Here is a 24,042-nt window from a genome sequence, read left to right on the forward strand (position 1 = left end):
CTGAAAATCAGACCTCAAGGGCAGGGAGCAGCTAACAGTGTACTTCAAATCCAACTCATTCAGACGTGAGCATCTGACTCCAGAGACTGTGTTTGTCCTTTCTGGGGAATAAGGGATGCCTTCCCATTGCTTAAAGACCCCTATAGTACTGATTGTTAATGCCATTCCCATTTTGTAGTGCTCCTCAGATACTACCATACTATTTACAAGAAAAAAGTTTCAAGCAGCAAGTAACATACTACTTCTCCCAAAATCATCCCTGTGTTTTGATCAGCAACAAATCTTAGATCTGAAAGAAAGGACTGAATGTTTCTTTACTAGACTGTCTCCTTTTCCCTGTGTAATAATAAAAATTATTTTTACTATAAAATCTTCCTTTTTTTTCATAACAGAAATGCATGATAGCATTGCAAATAACCTTGTAGCAGGTGGAAGAATGACAACATGAGTCTTAACAACATTCAAATAGTTCAGATTTTAATTTTGCACATCTACGAAAAACTACACAAAGGCAGAAAGCACTGGTGCTCACCAGTAATAGTAACTTGCACTTCTCTAGAGCCTTTTGTCTGAAGATCTCAAAGAGCTTTGCAAACATCCACTAAAGTCACACTGCAGCCCTGCATGCTAGGTAAATAGTGTCACACCCATATTGTAGAAGGGAAAACTGAGGTATATAGAAGTTGGGATCTACATATTCCAAACCTCCATTATGGTTCCCAACTTGACACTGGCAGCCTAATTTTCAGAGTTTCTGAATACCCGCAGGACAGTTGAAGCCAATAATATTGAAAATTAGGCTACTTATTTAGTTGCCTAAATAGATATTTAAGAGCCTAATTGTAGGCACCCACTTTCGAAGCTCATGGACATAATACTTAAATAACTTCTTGAATTACTCATAGCCTTTGTGCATGCTGTGGAGAGAAAAGTCTATTTGGCTGGCATAGGGTACAATTTTCAAAAGCACCTAGTGCTATTTTCAAAAGTGACTTGGGCACTCATGAGCCTAAGTCTCACTAAAAATCAATAGAGCTTAGTTTCCTACGTGTTTAAGTCACTTTTGAAAATGGGAATTAGACTCCTAAGTCACATAGGCACTTCTAAACATTATACCCATATTTTATTTTTGCAGTGTTTATTAGATATTAACATATTTCTTAGGAAGCTCTAGCTGAGTTCCATCTAATTAAAACAGATCAGAATAAGTGCACCAATTCACTCACTGGTATAGATAAAAAGTGAGCTCTAATAATTGTACAGGACTAATCTAGCTGAAGTGATGTTTAATACCAGAAATAAATGCCGACATACTCAAGAAGTGCCACCCAATGATTGAAAGTGAGTGCTGAGCTCATGTTATCTCTTCAGGTATATCTGTTCTAACTTGTTATAGAAATAACATAGAAAACATGACACAGGTCCTGGCTGCCATTTGGTTGTTTTTTAACACTTTATGGTTCTGTAAAGATGTAGACAAAAATGTGAGAAGTCCCCACTAATTTAGTGAGCTTAAGTTTTGGGGTATCCAATCTGAGACACTTCACAGGTGCGAGGTACCTACAACTCCAGCAGGCATCAGTGGGATCTGTGAATGGCTGGCCTGCAGTGTGTCAAGCTGGGCACCCAAAATGAGTGGACTATTTTGAAAAGCTGGTTCCTAATTATCCTTCGGGCACCAGAGGTCACAAAACTGTGCAACACAGAATTAGAATCCCAAATAAAGAGTTCTCAGAAACCTCCCCAGCTTTCTTTTATGAATGTTTTCAGTTTGGAATTGCTCAGAACCACCAGAGTGAATAAATGTGCTGGTAAACACGTGCCTATAATAAAAGGGTGTAATATGTGCCATATAATCCCCATGCTATAGGACATGGAGGGGGAGAATGCAATAGAAATTCTTCTCCATTGGCTCAAAAACTGCTGAAGAGAGGGGAGCCAAAATGGTATCATCCATCTTCTTAAGCACCTTCACTGTGCCACAATGCATTTGGGGGTATTCAGGGTTATAGAACAAGACCAGATGGGAAGAGCGTGGCAGGGGGCTCTGCACAGCACTGTCCCAGGCCAATGGGGTCTGTGGAAAGCGGTGCGGGCTGAGGGATGTGCTGGCCACGGCTTCCCGCCACCCCCATTGGTCTGGGATGGCAAACCGCGGCCAGTGGGAGCCATGGTCAGCCGAACCTGCCGACGCAGCAGGTAAACAAACTGGCCCAGCCTGCCTGGGTGCTTACCTCGGCGAGCTGCGTGCCAGAGGTTGCTGACTCCTGGTTTAAGGGCATCTCATGCTACTTTTTCCAGCGGAAGCGGGGTGTGACAGACTCAAATCAGTGGGGTACAGGAGTCTGATAGAGGGCAAATATACTGGTCACTGGACGAGTAGTTTTCTGTTCCCTGAGTGACCAGAGCAGGGGCTGCACTAGAGTAATCAGGAACCTGCTAGAACCAATTAAGGCAGACAGGCTGATTAGAACACCTGCAGCCAATCAAGGCAGGCTAATCAGGGCACCTGGGTTTAAAAAGGAGCTCACTCCAGTCAGGTGGAGGGCAGGGAGCCAGAGGAGAGGAAGTGTGTGTGAGGAGCTGGGAGCAAGAGGCGCAAGGAGCTGAGAGTGAGAAGGTGTGCTGCTGGAGAACTAAGCAGTACAAGTGTTATCAGACACCAGGAGGAAGGTCCTGTGGTGAGCATAAATGTGTTTGGAGGAGGCCATGGGGAAGTAGCCCAGGGAGTTGTAGCCGTCATGCAGGTGTTACAGGAGGTACTATAGGCAGCTGCCATCCACAGGGCCCTGGGCTGGAACCCGGAGTAGAGGGAGGGCTCATGTTCCCCGCAAACCTCCCAACTCCTGATCAGACACAGGAGAAGTTGACCCAGCCTGTGGGGAAGATCACTAGGTGAGCAAATCTGCCAATAAGTGCAGGACCCACCAAGGTAGAAGAGGAACTTTGTCACAACTGGTTCAAGCGTGGGATTAGGCGTGCACAGCGCGGCGGAAGAAGGAGGGTGATTTAAAAAAAATTAAAAAAGAGAGGGTTTAATTTTTTTTCACCACAATGGATGACTTACTGCGGGCATTGATATAAGCTACAGCGGCCCAGCAGGAGGCTACCTGTGTCCAGGCAGCCACTCAACAGGAGGCAGTGAAGCTGCAGCAAGAGACTAATCTCCTGCTGATGGACCAGGCTTCTCAAGACCAAGCTATGTTGCGGGAACTGGTAAACCAGGTAAAGATCCATACAGAGCTGAACCGCGGCCATGATGGGACGCAGATCATACAGGCCAGCCATTGGCTGCAGAAAATGACGTGGGAGGATGATGTAGAGGCATACCTTCTGGCCTTTGAGAGGACAGCCCTACGGGAGGCCTGGCCTCGAGATCAGTGGTCTGGCATCCTTGCCCCATTCCTGTGTGGGAAGGCCCAGAAGGCCTACTATGATCTGCCTGAAAAGGCTGCAGCAGACTATCCCAGCTGAAAGCACAGATCCTGGCCAGATCTGGGGTAACAACTGCAGTGCGGGCCCAGCGGTATCATGAGTGGAGGTACCAGGAAAACAAAACCCCTCGGTCCCAATTGTATGACCTCATCCATCTCGCACGAAAGTGGTTGCAAACGGAATCCCAGAGTCCGGAAGAGATACTAGAGATTCTGGTCATCAACTGATACATGAGGGGGCTACCGCCAGACCTTCATGCTTGGGTAAGCCAGAACGAACCGTCCACCTATGATGAGGTTGTCGCATTGGTAGAGAGGTGAAGGAGAGCGAGGGAGCTGACCCAATCGGTTAAGGAAGAGACACCCCGGGTTAAATTAGCAGCACCAAGCCCTAGAGCTTGGGTGACTGGGCAACCAGGAGATCACAGGTGGAAAAAGAGAGGGGCTGAAGACCCACCAGAAACCACAAAGAGTCGGAGTACTGAGGGAGAAGAGGATCGTGATGTTAGACTGCCCAAACCAAGAGACCCGGGGAATGCCTAAGGCCCCATACAGGTGTTATGCCTGCGGGGAGTAGGGACATAGCTGCACAGTGTCCCAGTGCTGAGGAGCCTATTCAGTGTAACCTGGGGAACTGGGCAGACCCATGCTCCCTAATCCACCTTGTGGGGGTCTCACTAACCCCACATATGTACACCAGACCAGTAAAGCTAAATGGGGTAGAGACCACAGCACTGGTTGATTCGGGGAGTGCTATCATGCTTGTCTCGGGGAAGCTCATGAAGTGTAGTCAGCTGCTGCAGGCTAAGCGTACGGGGATAACATGTGTCCATGGGACAGTTGGTTATTACCCCACTATCCCAGTAAAAATCAAGATTCAGAGGAACACTACTGGGGTAGCAGCAGGTGTAGTCCCTAAACTCCCATACCCGGTGCTCATAGGGAGGGACTTCCCAGGGTTTGGAGACTTACTCCCAGTAGGAGAATTGGAGAAAGAGGGAAACCCTGAAGTTAGTGAGGCATTCACAGTAGACTGTCAACCCCCAGTCTTCTCTGAAATATCCCCAGATTTATTTTCCATTCCCAGACAGGGTAGAAAGTCAAAAACGGAAAGGAGGGCAGCTAAGGCCTTGGGAACCCGAATACTGACTCAAAGCCAGAGGGTCGCTCTTGTAGGTAGGTGGACCCGAGCAGCTGAAAAGGAGGCCACCCAAGGAAGAGAAGCACCCGAGTCTGACCCCCACCCTAACACTTCTGAACCAGTAGAGGCAACAGAGACTGGGCCCCTAGATCTTGGGCAGATTAGCCCCGGAAAAGGAAATTTTGGACGGGACCAGGCCGAAGACCCAAGGTACGACAACATTAGAAAGGAGGTGACTGAAATAGATGAGGTCCCCATGAAGGGAAAACCCAGGGACCAAGACCCTACTTCATAATGAAGAAGAATCTCTTATACCGGATTGCACCGGTACAGAAACAGGAGGTACAGCAGATCCTAGTATCTCAGAAACACCAGAACGCTGTATTAAGTCTTGCTCATAGTCATCTTTTTTGGGGGGCACGTGGGGGTAGAGAAGACCCTGGCACGAGTCCTATGACGGTTCTTCTGGCCCGGAGTTCATGAAGAAGTGCGAAGATACTGTGCGTCCTGCCCAGAGTGTCAGCTGCACAGTCCCCATCCCGACCTGAGGGCACCTTTAGTACCCCTTCCCATCATAGAGGTCCCTTTTGAGTGAATAGCCATGGACCTAGTGGAACCCCTGGAGAAGACAGCTCGGGGCCACCAATATATACTTGTTGTTTTGGACTATGCTACTCGCTACCCAGAAGCCGTCCCCCTGCGGAACACAGCCTCTAAAATGATAGACAAAGAGCCCGAGTGGGGCTACCAAAGGAGATATTAACAGACCAAGGAACCCCACTTATGTCAAAGCTAATGAAGGACCTCTGTATGCTGCTCCATATACATACCCTGAGAACTTCAGTCTACCATCAGCAGAATGATGGGTTGGTAGAAAGGTTTAACCGAACCCTCAAGGCTATGGTAAGGAAGGTGGTAAGTCGGGACAGGAAGGATTGGTACCCTCTACTGCCCTACCTTATGTTCGCTCTCCAGGAGGTACCTCAGGCCTCAACTGGGTTTTCCTCCTTCGAGTTATTATACGGGCGCCATCCTCGTGGCATACTAGATATCGCCAAAGAGATTTGGGAAGAGGAACCCAATGAGGGGAGAAATATAATAGAACATGTAATACAGATGCGAGACCGGATAGCCTGGGTCACCCCTATTGTACGGGAACATTTGGAAAAGGCACAGGAGGCCCAGAGAACCCATTACAATCGCCAGGCAAAAGTCCAACAGTTCCAACCAGGGAATCAGGTGATGGTGTCGGTACCCACGGCAGAAAGCAAGCTTCTGGCCCAATAGCAGGAACCCTATGAGGTAGCTGAACCCGTGGGGGAAGTAACTTACAAGGTGCGGCAGCCAGGACGCCGAAAACAAGAACAGATTTATCATATCAACCTTCTGAAACCCTGGCATGCACAAGAGGTGTGCATAACTGTCCAAAAAGACCTAACCCAGGAAAACAAGCCTTCCAAACAGGTGAGAGTGTCTCCCGATTTAACACCAGACCAGAAGAATGAGGTGTTTGAGATGATCTTCCGGAACCAAGATGCATTCTCAACAAAACCGGGTCGAACAACTGAGACATATCGCCACATCGTCACGAACTCCAGGGCCAAATCGGGTGACAGCGACCAAAAGGGAGGAAATAAAAGCAGAAGTAAAAAAAAATGCTGTAGTTGGAGATCACTGAAGAATCCCACAGTCCATGGTCCAGCCCAATCGTGCTGGTGCAAACCTGATGGCACCACAAGGTTTTGCAACGACTTCCAGCAACTAAACGAAGTATCCCAGTTCAAAGCGTATCCCATATCTCGCATAGATGAGCTTGTGGACCGTCTGGGGAATGCCCGGACTTGACTACCCTAGACTTGACAAAGGGGTACTGGCAGATTCCCCTTGCGGAAGACGCAAAGAAAAAGACTGCATTCTCTACACCAGAGGGTCTTTTTCAATATACTGTCTTCCCTTTTGGACTACATGGGGCCCCAGCTACTTTCCAGCGCCTCATGGACAAGCTATTACGCCCGCATAACAGTTATGCTGCTGCCTACTTAGACGATGTGGTCATTCATACCCCAGACTGGGAAACCCATCTAGAGAAGGTGGAGGCAGTCCTTGATACCTTCAGGCGAGCTGGCCTTACAGCAAACCCTGCCAAGTGCGCTGTAGGGTTTACAGAGGCCAAATATCTTGGCTACATTGTGGAAAAAGGTCTGGTAAAACCCCAAGTGAACAAGTTGGAGGCCATCCAAAACTGGCCCCAACCACATTGCAAGAAACCACTCCGGGCATTCCTAGGTATAGTGGGGTATTACCGACGATTTATCCCCCACTTTGCCACAAGGGCAAGCCCCCTGACAGACCTAGTAAAAGCTCGTGGACCTTATCTGGTGAGATGGTCTGATGCAGCAGAGGAAGCATTCACAGACCTAAGGACTGCCCTCTCCAGTAACTCCGTACTGATAGCCCCTGATTTCACCAAGAAATTTATCCTGCAAACAGATGCATCGGAAGTAGGGTTGGGGGCCATTCTATCACAGATGGTCTGGGAGGAGGAACAGCCAATTCTCTACCTCAGTAGGAAACTCCTTCCAAGGGAACAAAAATATGCAGTGGTGGAGGGAGAGTGCCTCGCCGTAAAATGGGCCATGGAAGCATTGCGCTACTACTTGCTCGGGCGCAGATTTGTCCTCATGACCGACCATGCCCTCTTCAATGGATGCAGCAGAACAAGGAGAAGAACACAAGGGTGACCAGGTGGTTCTTATCCCTCCAACCTTTCCAGTTCCGTGTGCAACACAGAGCAGGGAGCCGTCATGGCGATGCCGATGGCTTGTCACGTGTGCACTGTCTGGCATCCCAAGCTGCCCAACCCCTTGGTGTTGAGCAGAGGGGAGGGATATGTGACAGACCCAAACCAGTGGGGTACAGGAGTCTGGCAGAGGGCAAATATACTGGTCACTGGATGAGTAGTTTTCTGTTCCCTGAGTGACCAGAGCAGGGGCTGCACTAGAGTAATCAGGAACCTGCTAGAACCAATTAAGGCAGACAGGCTGATTAGAACACCTGCAGCCAATCAAGGCAGGCTAATCAGGGCACCTGGGTTTAAAAAGGAGCTCACTCCAGTCAGGTGGAGGGCAGGGAGCCAGAGGAGAGGAAGTGTGTGTGAGGAGCTGGGAGAAAGAGGCGCAAGGAGCTGAGAGGGTGAGGGTGAGGGTGAGAGTGAGGGTATGGGTGTGATGCTGGAGAACTAAGGAATACAAGCGTTATCAGACACCAGGAGAAAGGTCCTGTGGTGAGCATAAAGAAGGTGTTTGGACGAGGCCATGGGGAGGTAGCCCAGGGAGTTGTAGCCATTGTGCAGCTGTTACAGGAGGCACTATAGACAGCCCAAGGCTCTGGGCTGGAACCCGGAGTACAGGGTGGGCCCGGGTTCCCGCCAAACCTCCCAACTCCTGAACAGACACAGGAGAAGTTGACCTCGACTGTGGGGAAGATCACTGAGGTGAGCAAATCTGCCAATAAGTGCAGGATCCACCAAGGTAGAGGAGGAACTTTGTCACAGGAGGTTTAAAAGCCTTCGTTTTCACAAAGGGAATAGTTAAAGGATGTTCTGACAAACCGAGTGTTGCTTCTCTCTGGCTGCTGAATTATAGAGGAATCAAGGATTTTGCTTGGATAGCAGCGACTCAGCATATAGTGATCAGCACATGGTGATAGCGAGCAATAAGAAGTTGCAGCAGTCTTTTGCTTAAGAGTCAGAGTGGAGAATTAACCAGCTGCAGGGGGGCAGGTCACCTGCTGCAAGACATGAGTAATTCCACTGACTTCAGCAGCAGGAGTTACTCAGATCCTGTGGCAGGAGAATAGGGCTCCTCTAGCAAAGAAACACATGCAGGGCCATATACTCCACTGAAGGCAATGGGAGTTACACCTACCCTGCGACAGGACGATCAGGTGCCTAATGAGGGTGAAATCCTCTGCAGGGGCCTGATCATCCCCTCTGCTGTACCTGTGCAGCTGCATTGTCTCCAGTGGGAGTTGAATGGGCACAGCTGCTGGGACAGTAAGCCCCTCTCCTCATCTCCTAAGCAAAGAGCCTGTGTGACAAAAGAAAGGAATCCTTTCCAATATGCAAAGCACTGACACGTCTATGGGGTGGCTGCTAGACAAACCCAGACTGGAATAGCAGCTGGTTTGTAGGATATGTGGACCCACTGGGCACACTCCCTCGCCTTCCCCAGCCAGCCCACAACCACACTGCGGGCCCAGAGGCTCTGTGGAGCACTACTCTGCGGCACACTGGTTTGCAGATTCCCCTGGACAGGCTCTTCCTCCTACATTGCTTAAGAAGTGCAATACCTCTGCTGCCTTTTGAGCCTTGCAAGCTTGCACAAACGGGGTTGGGGTTTCCCCCAAGCAACTATCTGCGGCCCAGTAAAAACCATGGCGCCAGAAACCCGCACACAGTTTATGCTTTATTTAAACCTTGGGGGGGGATTACTATAAAAAATTGTCTAATTTACTTATTGTCGTTTCACTGAGAATCACTATCACACTCCTTTATAATATCTTCTATGTCAATCTTCTCTAACACCATTCATTCTGCAGGGCCCCAATGCATTTTACAGACAGGCAGTTTACCGAGTAGCCAGGAACAGGAGCGGTAGGTCTCTCCTCATCAGTTGGGGGCGGGGAGAGAGATCTGTGGAGGTACCTAGCTATAGAGTTACACAGAAAACATCATTTCTAAATGTATCTTGTCTCAAAAGGAGGTGACTAACCCATCCACATTCTTCATGCTAAACAACTTAATGTTCCCAATCGTTCGCGGGATTAATGTCTGATTAGCCGACCTGATAGCGGGGATTGCAAAATACACATAGACAGCAACATATCTGCAACATTAACGCAGGATGAGTTCTGAAGTCCAGCTGAAGGAAGTTGCCTGCCCTACCATACAAAGAACCCAAAGAGGAACTACAATAGACAGCCGGACATCCCAGATAGCTTTTCTAGCCAGATAGCCTCCAGAAAGGAAGAGCAGCAGTGAGCCTGTTGTTTACTGAATCTGTAAACACCCAGCATGAAGCTTACAACCCCAAACACTGAGAACCGCTTTCCTGTTGCTCATTGCTACCTCCTTTTCAGGTGCCGTAACCTTTCCCACCCACACAAACATCACTAATTGCAGATGCACATACGCAGGCCCAGATGGTATAATTCAGTACAACATCACTGAGCTCAACTGATTTACATCAACTGAGGATTTGGCCACCAGGGTTTATCTTGTAAGAAAATGTTAGTATGATCCGTAGTCGCAATTCCTTATGCAAGTTCCTTCACAGTATATTTCATTTCCAGATGGTTACGCTTTGTCAAATGGAAATTGGTAAACCCATGAAAACAAACGTGTGTATAACCGGAGACCATTCAAGTAGCCCCCTTCTGTTTTCATTATGGATTCTGAAATGTTCACAGTGAGAACATGGAGTTAGGGTTTGGGCATGTTTTGTTATTTAAGTAAATCAAGAATCTGCAGAAAACAACACTGGATTACCAGGCATTTGCTCACAATCCTGGTGAGATGTTCACTATAAACTGCAAAGCAGGGGATCAACCCCACAGTGGAACTGCATGTTATAGTAGAGAATCCCCACAGAGGCTGCAACCCAGCAAGTATTGTGGGAATTATCCAAGCAAAAAGAAATACTGGCTAACCTTCCCCAGATTTTTGGGAGACACTTTGGGCTAGATTCTGGTCTCACTTAGACTGGAGTAATCCCACTGAAGTCAACGGAGTTACTCTGGTATTCCACCAGATTTAGATCAGAATCTGGCCCTTTGATAATACAAATTAAGCATACCTATGCTAGCAAACTCACTGCTAGACAACTGGGCCTGACCAAAGTTACTGAAGTTAATAGGGGTCTTTCCATTGACTTCAAAGAGCTTTGAATCATGCCCATTGTCAGCAGTGGGTCCTGCTGAAACAGGTTAGGAAACCCCTTGTCCACAAAAAGGATGAAACAAAGCTTTCTTTGACACTTTTGCACAGAAATCCGTTTTGAGACTCAAGGAAGCTGGTTTTGTCCCGTCCACACTAGCACTCAACTGTCTGCAGCATAGGTTCAGCGGGGCTTATTGTTGATAACAGTTGTCAGTGATGGACAACGATTACTAAAGCTAATATACACAGAACAAAAATTTGTCAGCTAGAGGAATATCACAAAACAAAGAGCCCAGAGAGTGACTCATAGGATCTAAATATGTCAAACTATTTGAAAACATTAAGAGCTACAGCATTCATTACTTTGCCAACAGTATTTCTGCCCAGCTGCTTCTCTGTCCTCCGCAGAATTGGGCCTGGATCCTTACTATGGGAAGAAAAAGGCAGCCAAAAAGAGGTGGTTTTCATTTATATCTCAGCCTGATAGTTGTTCACAAACCGCACAGCATCCTTTCTTCAGGGGCTTGATCCTCTATTCAGTTTATGTTCTACTGTACTCATACCACTGCCATCAACAGGAGTTTCACTGCCATGTGCCTAAGGCTGTTTAAACATAATGGATCGAATCATGAGGGAGGCTCCAGATTTCCCATTAGAGAGCCCTCAGATCTCCCATTAGAGTTAATGAGAGTTGTGGGTGCTTTCAGGATTTGACAGTTTAAAGGCTTTGGTCCTATATGTTAAAGCAATTAGTGGATCAAGCCCCAGCTACATTAAAGACAGAATTTCGATCTCTGAAACACTGTGACGAGGGACAATTCGCCTCACGAAGCTCAGGATGAAGCATTTGAGAGCGAAGGAAAAAGCATGCTTTGTCCAGAGGATCCAGCCAAGGAACAATCTTTCAGAGGAGATCAGGTGAATCCAGAATCTGACCATCTTTAGGAAATGCTGCAAAACCTTCCTCTTTGAAAAGGTCTTTCCACCATCGCAAGAATGACACTCACAACACTGGCACCTCCCCTTTGCCCAAAAAACCCCAAGTAATCCCAAACCAACCTACCAACTAAACCCCAAAATAAACCAACCTTAAATAAACATATAAATAAAAATAGATTAATAACAAATGTTAGATGCTACTGTGAGCAAAGTTTTTACCCCAAAAATGGAGAGGTGCCAGAGTCCATGAAATGTACTAGGGATTTCATTATTGCTATTCACTTTATGTGAAAGGTATGCAAATGCCACAGCGGTGGGCAGCAGTATAGATAGATAAAAAAGAAAGAAAGAAAGAATTCGGAAGAGGAAATGTGCAAGCGAATCAGGGGAAACTCCTCAGACGCCATTGAAGTTATACTAGTGTAAAACTGGTGCCAGTGAGAAGAAAAAGAAACACACCATAGTCTGAAGTTAAAAGAATAATAAATAGTTCTAGGTAAATTCTCTGCAACCAGGCTTGCAGTCCTTGGTTAGGAGTTTTGCCTAAGTACTACAAGACTGGGCATTCCAATTGGTTTTGCAAGATCTCTCCTAAAAGCAGGTGATGACCATCAACACACTGTTATCTCTGTGTGCGTGTGTGAGAGAGAGAGAGAGAAGGAGAGGGAGGGAGAGAGAGAGAGAGAGAGAAAGTTTCTCTTAAACGACTGCAATCATCTTCTAAACACCTACCAATCAATATGATCTTAGCCAGGTCAGAAAAAGTTTGACTCTGGCTTTGTCTTTCAACAGGGCTTAATAAGCACACAGGCTTTGTGGTTAATGATGATGGCTAATGAGTTGAAATAAAGAAGGGCAACTGGCAGGTCTTCTACTATAATTGCCAGGGTGATGATGCATCAGAAGAGTGGTTCCCAAAGGATCTGGGGCAACAGTACCCATTTAGCAGACCTCAGCTACCCCTGTCAGTGGATCCTGCCTGTAATTTACCTGCCTGCAGCCTAACGCAGATGGGCATGGTGAGCAACCAAGTTCCAGGATGGGGGAGTTAGGACGCAGGAGAAGCCAGTGGGTGGGTTACAGTTAGGGAGGCTGGTCCCCGGCCCAGCATTAACAGAAGAAGCCATGGTGAAGTCTGGGGCACCAGTACTAGAGCCAACACTGGGGGCCACAACCCCAGGGGAAGCTGCATTGGGCAGGACTTACCACTCTGGGTTTGTGCTGGTCCAGGGTCTGCAGGAAGGGCTGGGCTTGATCCAAAGTGCGCTCGGGGTCACTGGAGATGTCCTCCTCAGACTCTTCCCAGGATGAGAAGCCAGTGGAAGAAGCCGAAGAGGAAGACAGCTTTCTGATGGGCATGTTCACTCGGGGGCTCTCCCCGGCCTCCTCCTCCTGACCCCCTAGGTCAGTAATGATGACAGCTGGGATGCTGCTCCCACAGCAGCCCTCCCCCGGGGGTTTCCCCTTTTGTTCTGTGAGTGCTGCCGTCACCAGCAGCTGACGGTCTCCAAGGTGGTCCTGCTGCAGCTGGGCACAGGCTTGATCCACTGCTCCCAAGGAGCTCCCAGGCACTGGGCACAGCTCCTCCACAGAGCCAGCCCAGGCCAGCGGACTCCCGAGCTCCCCCCAGCAGCCAGTCCGGAGGGGACAATGCTGCTCTTCACCCCTCCCTTGCTCTGGGGCAGCTGATGAGTCCGAGCCTCGCAATCCGCAGTTCTCGCTCCTCTCTTCTGTTGATGCGGAACCCTGAGTTTCTAGGGCTACCCTGCCCCGCTCCATGATCCCCGAGCCCTGCACGCTGTGGGTCCCCTCTCCTCGCTCCATAATCCCAGAATCCTGCACGCTGTGGGTCCCCTCACCTCGCTCCATCACCCCAGAGCCCTGCACGCTGTGGGTCCCCTCACCTCGCTCCATAATCCCAGAATCCTGCACGCTGTGGGTCCCCTCACCTTGCTCCATCACCCCAGAGCCCTGCACGCTGTGGGTCCCCTCACCTCGCTCCATCACCCCAGAGCCCTGCACGCTGTGGGTCCCCTCACCTCGCTCCATCACCCCAGAGCCCTGCACGCTATGGGTCCCCTCACCTCGCTCCATCACCCCAGAGCCCTGCACGCTGTGGGTCCCCTCACCTTGCTCCATCACCCCAGAGCCCTGCACGCTCTGGGTCCCCTCACCTCGCTCCATCACCCCAGAGCCCTGCACGCTGTGGGTCCCCCCACCTTGCTCCAACACCCCTGAGCTCCGCACTCCACTGGACTCGCTCCTCCGCTCCATCATTTCCGAGCCCTGCGCTGGGTGAACCCACTCCCTGCTCTCCATCACTTCTGAGTTCCGCGCTCCACTGCTCCCCCTCTCCATCACTTCTGAGTTCTGAGCCCTGGGGGACCCGCTCCACTTCTTCGTCTCCTCCGGTCCCTCCTGTTCGCAGGACCCGCTGCTCTTTTCCATCTCCTTCGTTCCCAGCTCTCTGGGCATCCCACCGCCCCTCTTCATCTCCTCTGTACAACGCGCTCCGAGAGTGCTGCTCCCCCTCTCCATCTCCCCGGCAATCTGCGCTTCACAGTGCCCACCCCCCCTCTGCGTATCCCCGGAAACCTGCGCCCCGGGGGACTCACGCCTCCTCCCCGTCTCTGCTGGATCCTGTGCTATCCCCCTCTGCGCCGCCGGCCAGGGAAAGGGGCTTGTCCGGACCTTCTCCTCCTCCTTCCTGGGCGCTTCCCGTGGGTCTCCGCCGGGGGGCCGGCTGCGGCGGGGCGGGATGGGGGTCGGCGATCTCCTGCCCAGCCGCGGGCTCTTGAGGTGTGGGGTGGCGGAGCTGCTCGCCTGGATGTGCGCCTCGAAGAGCCCCACTTTCTGGTTCACCTGCACGTTCTGCAGCTCCCAGTGGCGGGGCCGCCACGGCTCTTCCCTTCCCAGCCAGCTCGGGCTGCTGGGCCGCCTGCTGCCCTCGGGAGTCCTGGCGCTCCCCGGCTCCTCTGGCGGCGGCTGCTCCCCCGGGGGAAAGAGGAAGGTCGAGCTCCTCCGGGGGCAGCCGGGGCTCCCGGCGCCCGGGCTGAGCGTGGGGCAGCAGGCGCCGTGCGGCTCCGGGACCTGCAGCACCTGCCCCCGGGGAGGAGGTGTCTTGCTCCGGCTACCGCCGCTCTTCACCTCGTTGCTGCTATTCATCATCACCAGGCTATTGAGCGCATAGCAGTACACAGCCATAGTACTGAGCCCGGGCGCTCGCGGGGCAAGCCTCCTCCTCCTCCTCCTCCTGGGTCAGCCTCTGCGGGGCAGCCGGGGTCCTCCCTGGGCCGGGGGCAGCACCATCGCCTGGGAAGCCGCAGGGGGGCGGAGGAACTGACCTGGCCCTTGCCCAAAGCTCCATAAACAAATCAGCTGAGGAGAGGAGAGAGAGAGAGACATGAGCCTGGAGCCAGGAGCAACAGCGCTATGGGCATGGGGCAAGGCACAGAGGCTGCAGACTCGGCCCATGAGCAAAGGGTGAGTGTCTATGGTTTGCTTTGCTGTGGCCCTCCGTGTGCTAAGAGTCACTTATATACATCTATATCTACTGCTTCTCCGTGTGTGTTCGCCTTGGGGCCTGAATCTCTTACTGTGTATGTGTCTCACTGAATCTGAGTGTATCTCCACGTGTATGTCTATTTACTCTGTCCGTGTGCAGATCTGTAGCTTTGTGTATGTTCGGTGTGTCTCTGCAAGACATGGAGTATGCCAGATATACTTATGGCTACCACTCAGGTGTGTATTTGTATGTCTCTTCATCTGATTACATCTCTTCATGTCTACTTCATTGTTTGGAGCGGTTTCTGGCTGGCTCTGTATAACTTCTGCCTGTGTATTTCTACTGCCTTGTGCATGTGTTATCTGCATTTGTGTGTGTGTGCGCTACATCTATTCGCATAAGCTGATCAAAATTCTTGTCAAAACTGATGTTCAGTGGAAAACTGGGACTTCAGCTAAACAAAATCTTTCACAAAAAAGTGTCTGCCTTCTGTGGCAAAATGCAACTTTTTGTTAAAAACGCACACTTCTTGTAGTTCAGCTGCCTCATGGCTCCTATCTTCTCTATAGGCCCGCTCTCCAGCCACACTACATCTCTCAGGATGGACTCTCAGCAAGTGAGCAAACTATTGTGTCTCATGAGAGGCGTAGCCTGGCCAAGGAGCCCAGCCTATAGAAGAGAATGAGGGCGTGAAACACTCAAACTACAACTCCCATAGAGCACCACAACAGAATTTCTAAATAACAGTTTTCAAGTTTTGACTAAAAGATTTTGGCTGAAATATGCGCTAAGTATTGGTGTGGCTTTGTCTATGCTGTGGGTATGTGTGTGTATGTCTGTCCTCCTATGACAGGAAGATCAAATTAGATTCTGCTTCGAGAATGTGTTTCTTTTCAGTGTAAGTGTGGATAGGTCTATGCCTTTGTGTGGCTTTGTTTATTATGGATCCATGTGTCTGCTGTTCGCTCTGTCTGTGTGTGTGCATCTGTATGGCTTTGTACAGCTCCACGTATGTTAGATCTAGATGTGTTTACCCTAGGTCTGTCCACGCTGTGTGGTATAAGAGTGTGTATGCACCTCTTGAATTAGTCTGACCTATACTCTTGGGCATGTCTAGCTTGTGTTCCCTGTATAGACATCTGTATGGGTGTATGCTGCAGCTCTGTGTGCTTTTGTGTGTCTGTGATTCTTCCTGTGTGGGTAACCCTCTGTCCATGTGTCTTCATCTGTTTATATTAGCTCGGTGTGTCTCTTTGTACATGTATGTATGTATGTATGTATGTATGTATAGCTAGAATTACAGCCTTCTTTTCACGTTGGAGCATTTGAATTCTATGTATGAAAAATATGCATGAGTGTGTTGTGTGTATGTGTAAATGTTTATTTATATGCACGTGTGCATACACAAGCTGTAGATGTGTCTTTGAATGGACCTGTGTGCAACTGTATGCTCGTGTATTTCTGTGTGTCCTTGTGAGTCTATATGCTAAATGCCTTTGTATTGTTTTGTCTTTGTATTAATATTAATTAAAAGGCATCAGTTCGCTCCGGGGTATAATTTGCAGCGGTGGGCATGTACATCGGGGTGTCCTGGCTATTAGCTCGGTGCCTATGCATCTCTAGAAGTACAGCCTGCTATTCGCACCGGGTCATGTTGTGACAGTGTGGAAACGGGTGAGCGTCTGGGTGTGAAGATGTGGGGGAGGGGGGTGTACATGCCCATCTCTATCGGAGCGTTCAGGAGAAATACATCTGAACGCGCCTATCCTGCTGTATACTGGGAGACCCTTTCATACTCAACTCCTATCCAGAGATGCCCTGCAAGGCGGACGGCTGAGCAGTTTTGCTGACAGCTTTGCTTTCCCCTCCCTGCAGAGAGCTCCTGAGCGCACACAAGCCTATTGGTATTTTTCTTGTACATTATTTGCAGAACGACCAGTTCACACGTTTCACAGAAAATGAGCTAACTGCATTTTGCCACCACAATAATCTTTTCAAACATGCATTCGCTGCTACCGTTCAGCTCGCCCGAAAAGGCAGCTATTTTGCTCCTGCCTGCAACATAATGCACTGGCTAATGCCGGGGAGTGAAAATACAACAGTTACTCATTAAAGAGTGGAGAAGGCGGCTTGAAATGGCATTTGCAGGGAGGCACGTTTGAGAAACATTGTGGAACTTGTGCAATTTATTTTTTTTTCCCCATGGTCCAACCCTCCTGCCTTGCCGTTCTTCCCAAATAAAGAGAGATCCGCTTAATCGAGAGAAAGCCAAGGGGGGGGGGAATCGAAAAACAGTCCAGCCTTACCTGGTATATCAGGGACTCATGCAGACTTCATAGTCCTGTTAGTTCACAACCCCTTGAAACACCCGCAGGAACTGAGACACGCACAAAATGCTCCAGAAATCATTTCCTCATCCAGATCAGGATTTTAAACTGTAGTTGTCTATATTATATACGAGAGGTTTTAAAAAATGGGCTAGTTTCTTTTTGTGTTGAATCGTGGGGCTTGCCGTCACCGATTGGTTGCGTTGCTAACTGATTCTCCTTTCCCCGCCAACCGCGCGAGCAGCCTTGTCACTTTCAGCTTTGCAGTTTCTTGAATGTTTGTTCAATGTGCGATTAAAGGCGAGCGAGCTAGGGAGGGGCGGGGGGTAGGAAGGCAGGAAGGAAGTTGTGAGCCTGTCTGGGGTTGAACTCAGCGGAACAAGTTTCTTTCTCTCTCTCTTTTTTTTTTTTTTGTGTGTGTGTGTGTCTGTGTGTGTGTGTCTTTCCTTTCTATTGCTTGGCAGGACCGCTGGAGGGAAACACTAAAAAAAAAGTTTCCATTGTTAACTAGCAAAAAAAAAAAAAAGTTTCTTCTTCTGTGGGTTAAAGATACACGATCCATTTTCCAACCTCAGCTTGATCTTACTATGTATATCACTTGCTGCTCTATTTTAAACCCTCAACTTCAGTTCTTTTTCACAAAGAAGATCCTTGGGTCATTGCCTAACCCACACATGGGCTGCTATTTGCATCTAGTACACAGGCTTCCAAGGCTCATGAGGCAGTCCTAGGATAGGTACCAGAAATAGTCATATTGTAAGAAGCTTCAAAACAAGGTGGGTTCAAATTAATTCTCTAGCCTAAGTAGCATATTTTATAACCTTAGCTTTCAGGATTCTAATGCCAGTACTGTGAGGGTTAAATGCACCTCTGTGCAGAGGGCCTACCCATGGCCAGTGTGTTTAAGGCTATTTTAGTCCCACCTACATCCTGTTTTGAAGCCTTAAGTGGTGCTTAGGCTTGTCTTGTGGTGTCCTTGTGCCCAGGGGTGCATTTCTCCCAAAGTGAGGACATGACTTGGACTAAATTCTCCCCTCCCCTGCCCTGCCCCTTGTTGGTTATTTGCATCGTACGAAGAGGGTGCAAACCGTTACCTTTCCAATGGGGTATGTTTTACTACCTACTTTGCCCTGGTGGAAATAACTAAAGATGCAGGGCTATGGAGAATCGGGATCCTTAGGGTAGATCCTCAGCTGATATAAACTGTCATAGCTCTGTAGTAACTTCACTTAGCTTAGGATCTGCCCCCTGTATTTCTGTAGGATAGCATCTTAAATGTGGGTCTAGAAGGAAGGCTGTCCTTCCTGATGGGAGAGATGTGATACAGGTATCCCACACTCAGCTCCTGCAGGGCTTATGCACAACTCCCATTTGGCAGCAAGAACAGGCTCTTGGCTATGAAAAGGGGTGATATTTAAAATCAAGATACCTAATTTCAATATAAAATCCATAGTGGAGGCAAGGCACTGCAGTTTTTACCCTTGTGTAGCTAAGATAATGCTGGCTGGTGGTTATAGGGTTGACCTCAACTAGCTACACTGAGGTAAAAACAACCCATGACTTGTCTCTGCTAGGATTTCATACTGAGATAGCTATTTCAATGTAAAACCATACCTCTTTTTTGCAGTAAAGACATAGCCTCTGGAGTGAACAGGGGGCAGAAAGTTCTCTGAACCTGCAGGAGGTGTGGATTGCCAGTCTCACAGACACACAGATAGACAGAGCGAGCACATTTTTGTTTTTCTATTCCAAGAAATCTTATTTAGCTCTCTGTGCAGGAAAAGAGAGTATTAGACTCTTTCCACAAAAAGAGCAACTTTTTCTGCAGCGTCTGAGCCGGGGCGGCTCTATGTGTTTTGTCGCCCCAAGCACAGCAGGCAGGCAGCTTTCAGCTACGTGCCTGCGAGAGGTCTGCTGGTAACACAAATTCAGCGGTGTGCCTGCGGGACGTCTGCGGGTAACACAGATTCAGTGGTGCGCCTGCAGGAGGTCCGCCGGTCCCTCGCCTTCGGCATCCCCGCCACCGAATTGCCACCGAAACCGCAGGATCGGCGGACCTCCCGCAGGCATGCCACCGAAGGCCACCTGACTGCCGCCCTCACGCGACTGGCAGGCGACCCCCCGTGCTGGTGCCTGGAGCTGCCCCTGATCTGAGGACTTTCAAGGACTTAAGCATGTGGGTAATCTTACTCACATAAGCAGATACACTGAGTTCAATGTGAGTAGAGTTTGCAGGATTTAACTCCCAGTCTATGCTGTGTGTGTGTGTGTGTGTGTGTGTGTGTGTGTGAATCTGAAGTATTCTGCAATGGCATGTTCACATGTGTGTTGATATGTATCCATATAGCCGTGTGTGCATATTTTAGACTACTACTTAGGGCTTATTTAGACTAAGGATTTTGCACAAGTTTAACCATATTAGTGTACCTACACTAGTAGAAAGCTCTAATGCAGACCCACTGCTCTGGTGCAAAATGCAACTTGCCTCTGTGTGACCTACCCCAGGGTAAGTGACTAGGGTAAGTCACATGAGTGCAAGCCCCATCTTACACCCGTGCAGCACATCTACACTGCAAGTTTGCATTAGTGCAGCTACATTTATACAAAAATCCCCAATGTAGACAGCCTAAGAGTACTGTAATATTATTTTAAAGAGTCAGAAAATCAGACCTCCACATCTAAATTTCTTCTGCGTACATTACATACATCACTCTTTTAATCATACAGGGAGTGGTTAATAAAAATTGAAAGAAAAGGAAAAAACCTCTTAGAAACAAATAACTTTTTGTGATGTTTAGATAAGGCAAGGAAATTATAGTTTCCAGCACTGGAACCACATAGTGGCGATCGTTATATAATGGAGAGCAGATAAAGTTCAGTGCACTAGTTTTCCCCCCAAGTAATCTGCAGAAGATAGGCCTATGCTGTACATAAGTTAGACTAAGTGCCAATCACAAATCTAACCAGGTCACAAAGGTAGACTATTGGTCCTATGGAGTCATATTCTTGCTATGTAAAAACATGAAGGAGGGGGGAAATGATATTTCTTTCATAAGATAATCAGCTCTGTTATTATTATTTTATTATTTTTTGTTTATTATTTTATTACTGTAATATACATGGGAGCCCCAGTCATGGACCAGAACCCCACAAACACAGACTAAAAAGACATTCTCTGTTCTAAAGAGCTTACAATCTAAATACCTGTATAGTAAAAGTAAAATTCTTAAAAAACCACAAAAGGCCTAAGTCAGTGGCAAACCTACCATTGACTTCAGTGGAAGTAGGACCGGGGTCCAAATCCTCACATCTAAGTTTATACCCACTGCTTCCAAATGCAATCATTGTACCGCAGGGGAGACACTGAATGGACTGAGAGGATAATATACAAGCACCTGAGCCTACAAACCGTTACTCATGCAAATAGTCCTTACTCACATGGAACATTGCCATTGAAATTAACAGAACTACTCACCTGAAGAAAGGTTTGCAGACCCCAACCTATATATTTGGGAAGCAAAGTGGAGAAAAATAATGAAAGCAGGCCATAGAGCTGAAGGTGTGTAAAAGACTCCCACCGACAGAGGATGGGAATATTTTAGGAAGAGAAACTTCATGATTCTCGAAGGTAATGATATTGTAGTATTTTGTATGTACAGTGCAGTGATCAGTGACTTATACATATGTTCTAAAGAAGACTACACTGTAAAGATCAGCAAAACTGATATAACGCTCCCCCTGTCTATTTATATTTCATCCTGTCTAATAATAACAACAATCCCAAAATATCCTCATTCCTAATGGAATTCTGTCCCACTTCTGTTACAAGATCCATCCCTGTTAAATAACCAAGCTCTGCAAGGCTCTTGCTTAAGAAAGTTTTCACTGTGTATTAAAAATGAGTGTGCCTGTCACTGTTTATCTATTTCTGCAACCAGGAATGGGGTTTATAGCCACCCAGTGGCAGGTATTATCTTGTTGATTCTTCCAAGCAGAATGTCCAGTTCTACAACAATAGGAAATATGAGTATGTACATAAATGTGGAGTAATTCCACAGAAATCAACAGACTTACTCCACATTTACCTCACTGTAACTGAGAATGAATTTGGCTATTATTTTATTACAAAAAAAAACAAAAACTCATACATGACCTAACAGGAAATACAAGCCAAAACTAACCTTGTGGGTTGGCAACTCTTCATGAAGCATGAGTGTTCCTGTCACAAGAATGATACACTTCTGATCATTCCAGGGAGATAGAGTGGGTTGGTGGGTGACACAAAGGAATGGGAATAAAGATCTAGAATGTTATTCAATTGTACTCGTCTTTTGCATTGTTTCAGTGTCTCAAGGGGGCCAGAAAGCAGACACCTCCGGCCAGCTGAGAATTTCTTTGGCATGGGACAGCTCTCAGCTGGGTCATAGCTAGCTTACCAGATGACCGAGCCAACATCTTCCCCCTCACACACATGTAGTTGGCTCCCAGCATGGAGAGAATATTGAGGTGGGAAGAGGGTGTGGCTGGAACATTGTGCTCCAGCTCTTGTTCAGCAGGCGTATCTGCCCAGATCATCAAAGGTATTTCGGTGCCTAACTACCATTGGCTTCGGTGGGAGTTAGGTACCTAAATAGCTGTTAGAATTTAGAGCTGCCTCTGGGCTCCACTAACCTACACTAGGACTCAACTCAGTATAGAATCACTGTGAGACTCAAGGAGTCAGCTGTGGCTGTTTGAAATCTGCCTCCCTCTCTGCTGTGCCAAGTAGAAGCCCAGTGAAGCAGAGAATCTGATGCAAGGATTTCTAGGTTCTGTTCTTGGCTCCACTGCTGACTTGCTACATGATCTGGGGATGTTATTTTTTTAAATATCTTTCTGTCTTAGTTTACCTGTCTGTGAAACAGGTATAATAATATCTACTATGCCTCACAAGGTTGTTTATGGCTCTATATCACTTGATGTTTGTCACATACTGTGAGATTCTTGGATGAAACAAGCTATGTGCAAAGTAGTAGTAGTAGTATTCTAAGAACATGGGGCTGGATGATGTGTTATAGCTCTTGTAGCAGGGGGTTGGCAGACTCTGAAAGAACTCAAGTACTTTGGTATCTCTGGATGAAAGGTATTATACAAGGGCTAAAGAATAGAAATTATGTATAGACACACATGCAGCAAGACAGGGAAAAAGAAATTTTGCACTAGGCTTAAGCACCCATCATAGATCTGAGATATTACTGTTCTGTTTGGTGCAACACATTCATGCCGGGGCGGGGGGGATATCTTCATTGTTCCATTAGGTAACATTCTAAAATGCGTGCGTAAATGTAATTCCGTTGAGTTCTGTAGAGTTGTTCCTTATTTAGCCTAATGTGAGAGAAGAATCAGGCCTAGATCTGTAGTATGTGGGTGTGTCATAAACACATTTTACTGTTCTGCAATAGATTAGCAAGTTGACCCAAAGTTCCTACTTACTATTAATAATAATATGTGTACAGCTGTATATCTGTGGTGTGTCCTATGAGTCAGCATTAAGGTTTCCTTTTTTGCACAGTCCTTCCAAAGAGCATTACAAAAACACAATAAACCATGCATATTTTTTATTTCATTAAAAAAAAGATGCAAACGGAATATATCTCCTTCATTATTTCTAAGGCTACTAAATGTTGCACAAAAGGGCCTGGAAGAGGGTTTAAAACGCCAACTGTTCAAATACTATTTCAGTGTCTGGAAAGGTTTTTCTTGGTCATCGGTCACAATTATTCCATTGGACTGTGACCATGTAACCATAATTGGACAGCTTTGCATTTGTTTTAGATAATTTTTATTATGGCAAGGAAAAGGCAAGCTCTATTTTTTTAGAGTCTGCAACATGTCATATGAGGTTTTTTTCACCGCTGCTGGCTTGGTTGCTCTCTCTGCTTTTGTGAAATACAATGGATATATATTACATGACACGGCTGAGATAATCCACAGTACCTTTTTAGGGATGAGCTGAACAGGAAATCACAGGAAATGTTGTCAAAGTTTCCATTCTCTGTAATGAGCTGCCTCTGCTTTTGGAGGAAAGAAAAAGGGGGAGGGGGAGGAACTTAGGAAGATTTGGTTTATAATTTTAGATCCCACAGTGGGAGATGGACATTTAATGCATTTAATTAAAAATAAAGTAGCAAGAATCCACGCGGGAATCTATTGTTACATACATCTGAGGGCCTGTGGCATAATACATTTTAAGGATTTACCAAAATATTTGTAATAAAGCACACACCCCAAAAATAACAGATATTCTTCACACTCTCTTAGGTCTGTGAAAGGAAAAATGTCCAGATTTGACTCAGCACAGCAGATTTTAATAAACTGGCAGCTCATGGGTGATTATTAATAATTTTGAAAACTAAGGTAATCAAGCGATGAAAATATCCTTAAATGAGGCTGCTGGACAACAGTGTACTCTTTTCTGTATACAGTACTTCTCATTGACAAGCAACAAATTGCAAAGGCCAACGGACCTCTGACCCTGAAAGACAGCTTGGACTACAGCACTCATTGAAAACCACCAGTCCTTAAATGTAAAAACAATTGGCCCAAGCAAGAACATCTTCCCCAGCTCGAATGAAATCCATATTCTAGTTCAAGCAGGGAAAGCCACTGCTTTTCCCTGAAAAACCAGAGATGGAAATAACCAAAACCTCTATGGAAATAATAACACATGCACCCTGTAGTGAGGGGGCATGGTCTCCCTCCCTGACGGAGGGGGAGAG

The 24,042-nt window shown here is 47.4% G+C and overlaps 3 protein-coding genes across 27 annotated transcripts in view; 2 read left to right on the top strand and 1 right to left on the bottom strand.

Annotated features, from left to right (window-relative positions):
* ITPKB (inositol-trisphosphate 3-kinase B) overlaps positions 1-14,685 on the bottom strand; it is a 117,189-nt gene extending 102,504 nt beyond the window's left edge. Inside the window, exons 1-5 of one of the 25 annotated variants that reach the window (XM_050948463.1) lie at positions 13,672-14,685; positions 13,582-13,626; positions 13,402-13,536; positions 13,312-13,356; positions 12,659-13,266 (exon numbers count right to left, since the gene is read on the bottom strand). In XM_050948463.1, coding sequence (XP_050804420.1) covers positions 12,659-13,266; positions 13,312-13,356; positions 13,402-13,536; positions 13,582-13,626; positions 13,672-14,656 — 1,818 coding nt within the window. In that variant the 5' untranslated portion in view covers positions 14,657-14,685. Of the gene's footprint in view, positions 1-12,658 lie in introns of all 25 variants that reach the window. The other 24 variants (XM_050948476.1, XM_050948477.1, XM_050948473.1 and 21 more) reach the window with 24 other exon arrangements.
* XDH (xanthine dehydrogenase) overlaps positions 1-24,042 on the top strand; it is an 855,537-nt gene that overhangs the window by 154,078 nt on the left and 677,417 nt on the right. The window lies entirely within an intron of this gene.
* The window catches only part of COQ8A (coenzyme Q8A), a 160,865-nt gene continuing 151,498 nt past the window's right edge, over positions 14,676-24,042 (top strand). The window contains exon 1 of the mRNA XM_050948539.1: positions 14,676-14,685. The gene's annotated coding sequence lies outside the window, so the exon portion shown is untranslated. The remainder of the gene's footprint in view (positions 14,686-24,042) is intronic.

The sequence above is a fragment of the Gopherus flavomarginatus genome, chromosome 4 (genome assembly GCF_025201925.1).
Source record: "Gopherus flavomarginatus isolate rGopFla2 chromosome 4, rGopFla2.mat.asm, whole genome shotgun sequence".
Classification (NCBI taxonomy): Eukaryota; Metazoa; Chordata; order Testudines; family Testudinidae; genus Gopherus; species Gopherus flavomarginatus.